The sequence below is a fragment of the Salvelinus namaycush genome, chromosome 33, assembly GCF_016432855.1.
Source record: "Salvelinus namaycush isolate Seneca chromosome 33, SaNama_1.0, whole genome shotgun sequence".
Classification (NCBI taxonomy): domain Eukaryota; kingdom Metazoa; phylum Chordata; class Actinopteri; order Salmoniformes; family Salmonidae; genus Salvelinus; species Salvelinus namaycush.
In genome coordinates, this window is record NC_052339.1 from 14,801,335 (window position 1) to 14,814,255 (window position 12,921).

At 43.4% G+C, this 12,921-nt stretch overlaps 1 protein-coding gene across 1 annotated transcript in view; it reads right to left on the reverse strand.

Annotated features, from left to right (window-relative positions):
* LOC120027665 (cyclic nucleotide-gated cation channel beta-3-like) overlaps positions 1–4,665 on the reverse strand; it is a 29,586-nt gene extending 24,921 nt beyond the window's left edge. Inside the window, exons 1-3 of the mRNA XM_038972659.1 lie at positions 4,396–4,665; positions 3,717–3,771; positions 2,892–3,027 (exon numbers count right to left, since the gene is read on the reverse strand). Of these exons, the coding sequence (XP_038828587.1) occupies positions 2,892–3,027; positions 3,717–3,771; positions 4,396–4,665 (461 nt within the window). The remainder of the gene's footprint in view (positions 1–2,891; positions 3,028–3,716; positions 3,772–4,395) is intronic.
* Between the last annotated feature and the right edge of the window lie 8,256 nt (positions 4,666–12,921).

The window sequence follows — 12,921 nt, forward strand, 5'->3', positions numbered from 1 at the left end:
GCTCGGCGCTCGGCGTCGCCGGTTTACTAGCCGCCACCGATCCCTTTTTCCTTTTCTGGTTGTTTTGTCTGTGTTCCTTTTCACACCTGGTTTCAATTGCGTTTATTTCTGTGTGTATATAGGGCACCTGTTACCTGCCTTATTTCGTACGGGATTATGCTTGTGGGTATTTTGCGCTCGTTTATCGTTGATGTTTCTTGTTCTCATTATTACGCACGTGTAGTTTATTTTCGGAACTGAGTTTGTTCCTCCGTGCGTTTGGCACGAGTTTCTGTTTTGTTTTCACTATTTAGGCACTGTGATCTGTGGGACCTTATATAGACAGATCTGTGCCAATTTTGTATTGGTGGACTATGTATAATTAATTATTATATTAAACACGCTTCTCAGTAATCCCTGCTCTCCTGCGCCTGACTCCTACACCTCTCACCGAGACGCACGTTATCACAGGCGTAGTGCGTGCACGTCTTTTGATTGGATTACCAATATTGAGAGGCAGGTCCTATGGAGATCTAGGAAACTGAATTTGATAAACGAATTAATTCGCGTACTACTAAACTGTTTTTTCAACCCACAATGGCGGAAGGAGGAGAAGATATCGATTTGGTCGAGGATATAATTATAACGCCATTCTCAAGACGAACTTTTCAAGAAAAGTTAGACATTGTGAGGAGAGGTCGCCCGACGCCACAAAGCCTGTCACAGGCGGGAAAGGGCTTCGTTCGCTCGCCACTTTCAAAGTTTCAACTACGAGCGCTGTCAATGGCTCACAGGCTCCTTGGCTCCGAGAAGCACTGCAAACTGTACTGCTGGGAATGCCTATTATTTGCAAGTGATCGATTTGGTGTTTGGAGCCACACTGGCTTTGCAAACTTGAGTTGTCTAACCAAGGCAGCAACGAGACACCAAAGTACGGCTGGGCACTAACAAGCAATGGTGCTTTTGAAAACTTTTGGGGACACCGGAGTGGATCTACAGCTCAAAGAACAAGTGCGCAGGGCAACGGAGCTGCACAATGAAAAGGTGAAGGGAAATATTGAAAAGACTCATTGATTGTGTCATGTTTTTGGGTAAACACTGTTTACCCAAAAATGTCAATTTGTCAATTTCAAGGTGACGCAACGCCTGGTTATACTGCGTTCTGTCTAAATGTATAGTGTCTAGAGCCATGGCATCATAATGAGGTGGATTAATTCGGGTGGGACTGTGTAGTACCTCACTGAAGGCCCAGGCCCACGGCACGCCACTGCACAATGGACAAAAAAACATGTCAATTTCTCCTCATCACTCAGCCACATAATGCCAGGGTATATCTTGTGCTTTCTGGAATAAGAGCAAGTGTATATCATGGTAGAAAGGGCAATAGAGGATAAAATGAGTTTCATTCTCTATTTCTTCGAGGTCACTAATTATATAGTCTTTCCTCTTCCATTTCACCACAATACCGACCTGTTTCATTACGCAGAGACAATATCCCTGATTTTACCTGTTTCAATACGCAGAGACAATATCCCTGATCTGACCTGTTTCAATACACATAGACAATATCCCTGATCTTACCTGTTTCAATACGCAGAGGCAATATCCCTGATCTTACCTGTTTCAATACACAGAGACAATATCCCTGATCTGACATGTTTCAATACACAGAGACAATATCCCTGATCTTACCTGTTTCAATACGCAGAGACAATATCCCTGATCTGACCTGTTTCAATACGCAGAGACAATATCCCTGAGCTTACCTGTGCACATTGCGATCTCTTGTTGTGTTTTTATATTTTTGATCAGTATAAAATGCAACATTTTGGGTTTGGCTTTAAAGTGTTATTTTTTCCTTAGTCCACTGTTGATACAGCCCCAACATGTTTTGCGTGTCAGCAGTCAAGTTTTCAAGATATTGGACTCTCAAGAACCAAGTGTCACCGCCACATGCTTCTTGAAAGTCCATTTCTTGAACACTTGACTGCTGACATGCAAAACATTTTAGGACTGAACAGTGGTATAATGAAAAAAATACCAGAAGAGAGTTTGAGTGGATTACTCTTTAACAAGCAATATTAGTGTGCAAAGCCATGGTGTTTAATTTTTTTAACCTTAACTCTATTCATACTTTTCTACTACCCCTGTAGCCAAATGTTCCATATTTATTTTTGTATAGGCCTTAATTTTCTGCAAAACACACTCAGTCATCACACAGTGTAGGCTAGAACTACAAATAGGCTATATCAGCTGATCACCGCAAATGTTGGCTATATCTCAACTAGTTAACTAGGCTGTGCTGTCAAAACAAGCAAACTAGTCTTTACTTGATTTGAATTTGTTCAGCTACTGACAAACAGTCAAACGGCAGTTGCATCAACATGACTAAAGGGATCGCCATGACGTTAATACTGGATTTGTTTTCATTTTTTTGTTTCATAGCCTCGCTAACCATAAGCAGCTCCAGTGAGCTTCGATCAGCTAATCTTCTTATCTCGTTTCAGCTCCTCTCTCTCTCCTTTAATCTGCATGTTTCTTTGCTGTGGGATATAGATCCTATAGATCACGCTTGTGTTTGTCTCACACGGACTGAGAGATCTTTTCCACTCTCTGTCAGCCTTGATTAGATTATTAATTTGATACTGATTTGGTGTTAAGATCTCGGGAGGTGGCCATTTTGGAAGGGGTTCAAATTCGGTCATCCTCCCATTGTGTGGTTCAAGAGAAGGTGAGTAGGTTACTTTCACTCACACTCATCTCCTTAAGGGTGTTATCAATATTTACTATACATACTGTAAGTAAGTGCCAGTGTTGGAAGTTGAAGAGAGCCTTCTATGGAGAGTTACCAAATCTCCAGCTATAAATGAGAGACTAATGGAGAATGGTACTACACAAGGTACTGCACTTACCCCTCTGCTCCCTCCTGGCCAGGGTTGGCTGGGGTAGCGGCTGGGGCTGTAGCTGGAGCCGCAGCAGATGCTGGGGCAGTGGCTGGGGCCGGGGCAGTGGCTGGGGCCGGGGCAGTGGCTGGGGCATGTGCAGGCTCTGCAAAGACAGGCGGGGATGGCAGTTTCAATCAAGGTGTACAAGGAAAACCAGAGAAACAAACAATATATACCAGGTCTAAGAGGCATACTGATGTCTTTATTTAATAAGAGAAATCCATAAAATAACTATCAACTATTTAATCTGCCACAGAAATATCTAGACATGAAATTTTGGGGTGTATGAGCCTTTGTGAGGAGCTTCCTAAGTAGTTTCCTGCATGGTCACAACAGAAAGGAGATGGGGGACATGGGGGGCCTTCTCTGTGACCAGTCTTGTGAATCTTGGGCATCTGCTACAGTAACAGACTGGCGCTAATGCATTAATGCAGATGAACCAATGTGACCATTGACCTGCATAGCTTTAATTAACTTCTTGCTCACCTCGCTGCTCCACTTAAAGTATAAACAGACAGTTGAGCTGTCTATATCCAACTACAATAGCTAACCAGCCAAGACATGCCCCCACCTCAGCCTCACAGTAAAGTAAAACATACAGCACAACAACCAGCATTTTGAAATAAGTTGTGTTTTTGTTTGCTTGTACCTTGTCAGTAACGGCTTGCCTTACAAGGACAGTAAAAAGCTCAAACTATATTTAATCAAGCATAAACATGATCCAAAATATTCAGTAGCTAGCTCTAAGCAATGAGAAGCAGCAGGAATGAGCCAACAGTCGAGTCTCTTTACCTGCTGGTTTGTCCTCTTTCTTGGCCCCATTTTCTTTATCTGCAGGCTTATGTTCCTGCTGAGATGAGTAACATTGCCTCAAAGTCAAACTCTCATCTTCATTATTCAAGTCATAGTGATTAGAGGACATTTTAATTTAGAAGACAATTTCCAACAGAGGGAGTAGATCTACCATTCAGCAACAAAACACTACTCGTGATAGACAGTTTCAAATTAAGGTCTAATCATAATGCAATGAATTTGAATGTGCCTTTAAGTAATGAACAATTGATATGGGACAAATGAAAGAAAAAAACAACAATCATGATTCAATTGTTTTTTTGCCTGAAGAATAGAAACACATGGAGAATTGATTGCTACAAGTAAAGCATTGGAATCCAGAGTGCAAATCTCATAGCAAAAACATGATAATGCAAAATGAAATTGCTTGATATTTCTGAATGTTGGTCCTTACAAAATGTGACGAGGAAACAGAAATGAAAAAGACAGGGAAAAAAATATTGCAAAAAAAAAAATTGGATAACCATTATTAACATAAGCATTACTTTGTCCAAGCATCATTGGACAGTGATAATCATTCAGCTACACTAGCCTACAATATGTTGTTAGTATGCTGCATATAACACAATGGATCAGCCTAATGCTGCTACAGTATTGGGATGGACCAGTGGTATCTTACCTTAGCAGGTGCAGGAGCTGGGACTGTGGCCAGGGCTGGAGCAGGGGCCGCGGCTGGGGCAGGGACCGCGGCTGGGGCAGGGACCGCGGCTGGGGCAGGGACCGCGGCTGGGGCAGGGACCGCGGCTGGGGCAGGGACCGCGGCTGGGGCAGGGACCGCGGCTGGGGCAGGGACCGCGGCTGGGGCAGAGGCCGTGGCTGAGGCAGAGGCCGGGGCTGGAGCAGAGACTGGGGGTTGGGGGATAAACATCCTCTTCAATTTGCCGAACATGGCTGTATAGCTGGGTAGCTAACAGACTCTGCTGTGGACAGAGGTGGTGGTAGTGAGTTCCCCTCCAAGCCTTTCCCTTCTGTTCTCTTCTCTCTCTGTCTCTCTATGTCATGCTCAGCAGCAGCTATACAGTCCTCTAGGTTGCTGTCCCCATAACCTGCGGACCTCTGATGGAATTAGGCCTCTGATGCTGTTATACCCACTAATGCAGAACACTAATACACCCTCTGAGGCAAGCAGCCCCCACTTTAGGGGCCGGCCTGGCAGGGTGTGTAAGTCCATTGCCAGCTATCATAATAAGAACAAATTGGCTTTGTAAGTCACCACCGAGGTGGGGGTGGGAATCAGGATAATCTCTGAACACTGAAAGTACAATACAGACTATCTGCAAGACTCAAGAAGTTGTCCCAGTGTATTTCATCAGAGGTTAAGTTATTAGGCCTATATCTACTGACGACGATATGATATATGCAGAATTTGTTTTGCGCCCACGCTACAGACGGCTATATCGGCCCACTAATAAATGACTAGTAAACGCCCAGTGCAATACTTTTGTGAATTTTTGTATTTTTTATTAATTCAGATTTTTTTCAGGGCGTGCTGCAGCACCCTCAGCACCCCTACTTCCCGCAGCTATGATAATGTCCATTCCTCTTGTGAACCATCAATTACATAGTCCACAGCCAGGCAGGCATTCAGTAGAGTAGATAAAGAACTGGCAGACAGACATACTGGAGCTTAGTGCGTCAATTGGCCAATAAACTTAGATATCACTTACTTAATTAAACCACACAAGCCACAAGCTATACTTGCCAATGAGGGGATTACTTTAGTGTCTCCTAGGTGAATGTGACGCAGGTAAACATATACAATATGCTACAGTGAAGAAATCTTTTAAAGTTCAAACCAAGTCACTACCAACAGTATGCCCACAATATATAGGCAACTATTTGCCTTCTGCACAGACCCATGCACCAGAAAGTGTAATGTAAGCTACTTTAGTAGGCCTATTATAAAATGTGCCATTGTTTTGCATTTAGTTTTAGAAGGGATGCGGGGTATTCTTCCATGTTCAAGCATCTCAACTGAGTTTTGATGCACTGTTTGGTTCCAGAACTAAGAACCTGCCATAAAATACTGCTGAGGTCAAATCAAATCAAACTGTATTTGTTACATGCGCCAAATACAACAGCTGTAGACCTTACGGTGAAATGCTTACTTACAAGCCCTTAACCAACAATGCAGTTTTAAGAAAAATACCTAAGGTTCGCTGCAACTTGGTCTCAGAGCATTTCATATTATTCTGTATGTAAATCCGAGAGACTACATTTAGTATGATAGGGTACGTTTCGTATGGTATGTATTAATTTGTTGACATCCAACACCCATGTCGTATGATAGGAAGAGTGGGTCTGAAGGAGATGGATGCCGTTTTACTATCCCATAACCAATTGTGCTATTGTGTATGTTTTTTCGCGTTATTTGTAACTTATTTTGTACATAATGTTTCTGCCACCGTGTCTTATGACCAAAAAGAGCTTCTAGATATCAGGACAGCGAGTACACACCCCATACTGGAGGAATACTTTTTGTTCAACAAGACAGACGGGAAAGATTTACTTCAGGCGCCTGACAAAGGCCCTCATCCCCGTCATTCACAGGAGAAAGAGACGGAGGTATCGTAGACGAAGGTCCGGGTACCTTGTAAGGATCCGTCGCCGAGAGGGTAATCTACCTTTACCATCGGTCCTATTAGCACATGTACAATCTAAAATAAAATAGACAAGCTACGATCACGTATATCGTACCAACGGGACATTAAAAACTGTATTATCTTATGTTTCACCAAGTCGTGGCTGAACAACGACATGAATAACATACAGCTGGCGGGTTTATGCTTTTTCGGCAGGATAGAACAGCGGCCTCTGGTAAGACAAGGGGTGGCGGTCTATGTATATTTGTAAACAACAGCTGCTGCACAAAATCTAAGGAAGTCTCAAGGTTTTGCTCGCCTGAGGTAGAGTATCTCATCATAAGCTGTAGACCACACTATTTACCAAGAGAGTTTATCTGTATTTTTCGTAGCTGTCTATATACCACCACAAACTGATGCTGACACTAAGACCACACTCAATGAGCTGTATATGGCCATAAGCAAACAGGAAAACGCTCATCCAGAGGCGGCGCTCCTAGTGGCCGGGGACTTTAATGCAGGGAAACTCAAATCCGTTTTAATTCATTTCTACCAGCATGTTAAATGTGCAACCAGAGGGAAAAACAAACAAAATGATTGTGGGGGCTGTCTTGTTAGACTTCAGTGCAGCTTTTGACATTATCGATCATAGTGTCCTGCTGGAAAAACGTATATGTTATGGCTTTACACCCCCTACTATAATGTGGATGAAGAGTTACTTGTCTAACAGAACACAGTGGGTGTTCTTTAATGGAAACCTCTTAAACATAATCCAGGTAGAAGCAGGAATTCCCCAGGGTAGCCGTTTAGAAAAAAGCAAGGGGCCTATCTTTACTAACGACATGCCACTGGCTTTGAGTAAGGCAGTGTGTCTATGTATACGGATGATTCAACACTATACACATCAGCTACTACAGCAACTGAAATGACTGTAACACTTAACTTAGAGCTGCAGTTAGTTTCGGAATGGGTAGCAAGGAATTAGTCCTAAATATTTCCAAAACTAAAAGCATTGTATTTGGGACAAATCATTCACTAAACCCTAAACCACAACTACATTTTCCAATGAATAATGTGGAAATTGAGCAAGTTGAGATGACTAAACTGCTTGGAATAATCCTGGATTGTAAACTGTCATGGTCAAAACATATTGATACAACAGTAGCTAAGATGGGGAGAAGTTTGTCCACAATAAAGCGCTGCTTTGCCTTCTTAGCAACACTATCAACAAGGCAGGTCCTACAGGCCCTGGTTTTGTCGCACCTAGACTACTGTTCAGTTGTGTGGTCAGGTGCCACAAAGAGGAACTTGTAAAACTGCAGTTGGCTCAGAACAGGGCAGCACAGCTGGCCCTTAAAAGTACACAGAGCTAACATTAATGACATGCATGTCAATCTCTCAAGGCTCAAAGTGGAAGAGATTGACTTCCTCATTACTTGTTTTTATAATAGGTGTTGACAAGCTGTAGTTAACGAGTACACCACTCCTCAATGGCTTCATCAATAAGTGCATCGATGACATTGTCCCCATAGTGACCGTATGTACCCCAACCAGAAGCTATGGATTACAGGCAATATCTGCACTGAGCTAAAGGAGCGGGACTCTAACCCGGAAGCTTATTAGAAATCCCGCGATGCCCTCCGACGAACCATCAAACAGGCAAAGCGGCAATACAGGACTAAGATTGAATCCTACTACACCGGCTCCGATGCTCGTCGGATCTGGCAGGGCTTGCAAACTTTTACAGACTACAAAGGGAAGCACAGCCGCGAGCTGCCCAGTGACATGAAACTACCAGACGAGCTAAATTACCTCTATGCTCGCTTCAAAGCAAGTAACACCGAAGTATGCATGCGAGTATCAGTTGTTCCGGGCGACTGTGTGATCACGCTCTCCGTAGCCGATGTAAGTAAAACCTTTAAACGGGTCAACAATCACAGGGCCGCAGGACTAGACAGATTACCAGGACGTGTCCCCCGAGCATGCGCTGACCAACTGGCAAGTGTCTTCACTGACATTTTCAACCTGTCCCTGACTGAGTCTGTAATACCAACATGTTTCACGCAGACCACCATAGTCCCTGTGCCCAAGAACACTAAGGTAACCTGCCTAAATGACTACCGACCCGTAGTCTTCATGTAGCCATGAAGTGCTTTGAAAGGCTGGTCATGGCTCACATCAACACCATTTTCCCAGAAACCCTAGACCCACTCTAATTTGCATACCGCCCCAACAGATCCACAGATGATGCAATCTCTATTGCACTCAGCACTGCCCTTTCCCACCTGGACAAAATGAACACCTATGTGAGAATGCTATTTATTGACTACAGTTCAGCGTTCAACACCATTGTGCCCTCAAAGCTCATCACTAAGCTAAGGAACCTGGGACTAAACACCTCCCTCTGCAACTGGATCCTGGACTTCCTGATGGGCCGCCCCCCAGGTGGTAAGGGTAGGTAACAACACATCCTCAACATGGGGGCCCCTCATGGGTGTGTGCTCAGTCACCTCCTGTACTCCCTGTTCACTCATGACTGCATGGCCAGGTACGACTCCAACACCATCATCAAGTTTTCTGATGACATAACAGTGACACCAACAACGATGAGACAGCATATAGGGAAGAGGTGAGAGACCTGGCCGTGTGGTGCCAGGAGAACAACCTCTCCCTCAACGTGACCAAGACAAAGGAGATAATTGTGGACTACAGGAAAAGGAGGACCGAGCACACCCCCATTCTCATCGACAGGGCAGCATTGGAGCACATTGAGAGCTTCAAGTTCCTTGGTGTTCACATCACCAACAAACTATCATGTTCCAAACACATTAAGACAGTCGTGAAGAGGGCACAACAAAGCCTATTCCCCCTCAGGAGACTGAAAAGATTTGGCATGGGTCCTCAGATTTTCAAAAGGTTCTACAGCTGCACCATCGAGAGCATCCTAACTGGTTGCATCACTGCCTGGTATGGCAACTGCTCGGCCTCCGACCGCAAGGCACTACAGAGGGTAGTGTGTATGGCCCAGTACATCACTGGGGCTAAGCTACCTGCCACCCAGGAACTCTATACCAGGCGGTGCCAAAGGAAGGTCCTAAAAATTGTCAAAGACTCCAGCCACCCTAGTCATAGACTATTCTCTCTGCTATCGCACGGCAAGCGGTACAGGAGTGCCAAGTCTAGGTCCAAAAGACTTCTTAACAGCTTCTACCCCAAAGCTATAAGACTCCTGAACAGCTAATCAAAGGGCTACCCAGACCCCTCTTTTACACTGCTGCTACTCTCTGTTTATTATCTATGCATAGTCACTTTAATTCTACGAACATGTACAACATGTACAGTACTTATTACCTCAATTACCTTGACCTTGACTAACCGGTGCCCCCGCACATTGATTCTGTACCGGTAACCCCTGTATATAGCCTCGCTATTGTTATTTTACTGCTGCTGTTGAATTATTTGTTACTTTAATTTTCAATTTTTTACTGAACACGTTTTTAAAGCATTGTTGGTTAAGGGCTTGTAAGTAAGCATTTCACTGTAAGGTCTACACCTATTGTATTCGGTGCATGTGACAAATACAATTGTATTTTATTTGAATTTTCAAAACGTATGACATGTTACAAATTCTAGCTACGTAGCGAGGTGGCTAACGTTAGCTAGGAGGTTAGGGTCAATGATTAGGGTTAAGTTTAGGAGTTATGTTAAATGGTTACGAGAAGGGTTAGCTGAAACGGTTATGGTTTGGGGAAGGATTATCTAAAAATAGTTAAGGTTAGGTTTAGGGGAAGAGTTAGCTAACATGCTACGTAGTTGCAAAGTAGCTAATTACCTAAAATGCTAAAGTTGTCCGTGATGATATTCAAACTCGCAACCTTTGGGTTGCCTTAAGTCAGTGCTTCTCAATTATTTTCTGTTACGCCCCCCCTAGGAAGAAGTAAACATTTCGCGCCCCCCAATTCTCCGCCGCTACTGTAAATAGTATCATCTGTCTATAAAATTGTTATAAGTACACCTCTGCATAACATTGTATCCTTAATAACATTAAAGAAAAGAAAAAAAGAAAAAATAAAGAAATATAGATCAACTTACAACAAAGAATAACTTTATTAACATTGGTTTTTAGTCTGTAACAGAAAAGACTTAAAGTGCATCAATTTGCCTGAAATGTAAAAAAAAATTCAACCCTTATTTAAACTGTAAACATTTTTTGACCATTTGATACTGAAAAATAAAATAAAATATAATCAATAAATAATAATACATTCAAATTGATCAGCAACATTAACTCAGGAGCACAATATATTAAACACTTTGACCTATAAAACAAATATGAATAAAACTATTTGTGCTGATTTTTTTAAAATCAAAATGAGGAAGTCAGGATTAATGGCTACAATGAGCACGTTTTGCAGAGCACAGCTTTTCGAAGCGGGGTTTGAAGCATGATACTGCAACTCTCAGCTCCTGCTCAATGTTTAGCTGGGACCTGTACTTGGTCTTCAGTGCAGCAACAGCAGAGAAGCCAGTCTCACAAAGATAAGATGTTGCAAAAGGAAGAAGAATGCCCATGGCCCTCTGCCCTAAGAGTGGATACTGCCTCTCTACACTCAGCCAGAATTCACTCAGTGTCTGTGATGTGAACCTCAGGCTCAATGTGGAGTCAGACGTCATATCAATGAACTGGTCCTCCTCTGCAGAGCTGAAACCAGTTGGAGCTGGTTTCAGGGAAGTACTTTTTAAAGAATCCCATCAGTGATGAAATATGCTCCTTAATATATGGAATCACTGAGGTTGCATCATAGTCAGTAGTGTCAACAAATTCATGCAGGTTCTCGAATGAATCAGTATTTCCTTCATCAAGTCGCCTGCCCCACATTGCAAGCTTTCGAGTGAAAGAGCTGATCTTGTCTGTGACCTGAGGGAGGTGTTTATCTTTCCCTTGAAGCTGTAGATTTAGTTCATTTAGCTTTCCAAATATGTCACTCAGGTAGGCCAGTTTTGCCAGGAAGTTCTCATCACTACATTTTTCTGCGAGGTCATACTTGTGCTGCTCCCCCGAAAACATTCTTATCTGCTCTCTGAGCTCAAAAACTCGGGACAAGACTTTTCCTCGTGACAGCCACCTTGCTTCACTGTGAAACAGCACAGCTTGATGTTCAGCTCCCATCTCCTCACAGATAGCAGAGAAGACTCTTGTTTTTAGTGGTCTGGTCTTTATAAAATTGACTACACCTACAATGTCAGTCATAACCTCACTTAATTCAGAGGAAAGGTGCCTTGATGCCAGTGCTTCTCTGTGTATAACACAGTGTGTCCACTCAGCATTAGGTGAGGCCTTCTTGATGAGTGCCCGAAGTCCTTTTCTCATCCCTGCCATGGTCTGTGCACCATCACTGCAAACACCAATGCAGTTCTCCCACTTTAGCCCATTCTCAGTCAGGAAGCAGTCCAGCATTTTGAATAGCTCTTCAGCTGTGGCTCTGTCTCTGACATATTTACAAAAAAGTAGATCCTCACACAGGGAGTTTGTCATGTCAAAACGTACATAAGCGATAAACAAACAGTCTTTGTTGCTGTCAGTTGCTTCATCGAACTGTAAGGCAAAACGTTTGTCTTTGAGTTTATCTACCAGCTGTTCTTTAAGATCGTTAGCAATGTCATTTATACGTCTGGCAACAGTGTCATTGGACAGAGGGATAGTTTTTATTTTTGCAGCACTTGCGTCATCCAGCATGACAGAGACCATGTCTAATGCTGCAGGCAGTATCAGCTCCTCTGCTATGGAGTGGGGTTTTTTGCACTGAGCAATTTGGTACGCCACCTTATATGATGCTAACAGTGCTCGCTGGTTTACTGAAGTAGCATTCACAAAGCGGGACGATTGTTGGCAATATTCGGCACGTTTTCGCTGAAAAAACTCAAGCGGCTTATCAGTGTGATTGGGGTGTAATGTCTTTAAGTGACGCCTTAATTTATTTGGCTTCATGCTGTCCTCTGACAACATTTTTAGACACAGTAAACATACCGGTCTTTCCTCGTCTCCCACCGTAGTCACAGTGAAGCCAAGCGCTACATACGCTTCGTCATATTTCCTCGTCTCAGCTTTCGGGAGACTTACGTTTGTCTCATTATCTCCGTCTCTCTCCGCCTTTCTTTTCATCCCTGTTAAATATTGTTCCATGGTGTCTCTTAAGGGTTTGTTATCTGCACTTCATATTTCCTGCTCTGTGCTGTGTGCTCTTGTTCAGTGCAAAAAAAACCTACTCCCTGCGGCAAAAAAAAGCATGTTCCCCGGGGTCACACGCGCCCTCCCCCGGCATCGCTCCGAGCCCCCCACTATTTGAGAAGGACTGCCTTAAGTAACCATCTGTCTTATGTAACCATACCAAACGTTACATATCATACTAATACCAGATTTACATTTACTATGTTACGTCTAGTCTGAGACCAGGCTGTTCCAACCTGTGAGGGTGTTACCATGGCGAGAGGAAACTAGCCAAACACATGTCAGTAGTATCTTTTCAAAGCTTGTGGGACACTGGGCTGTGGGTTGTCAGGGG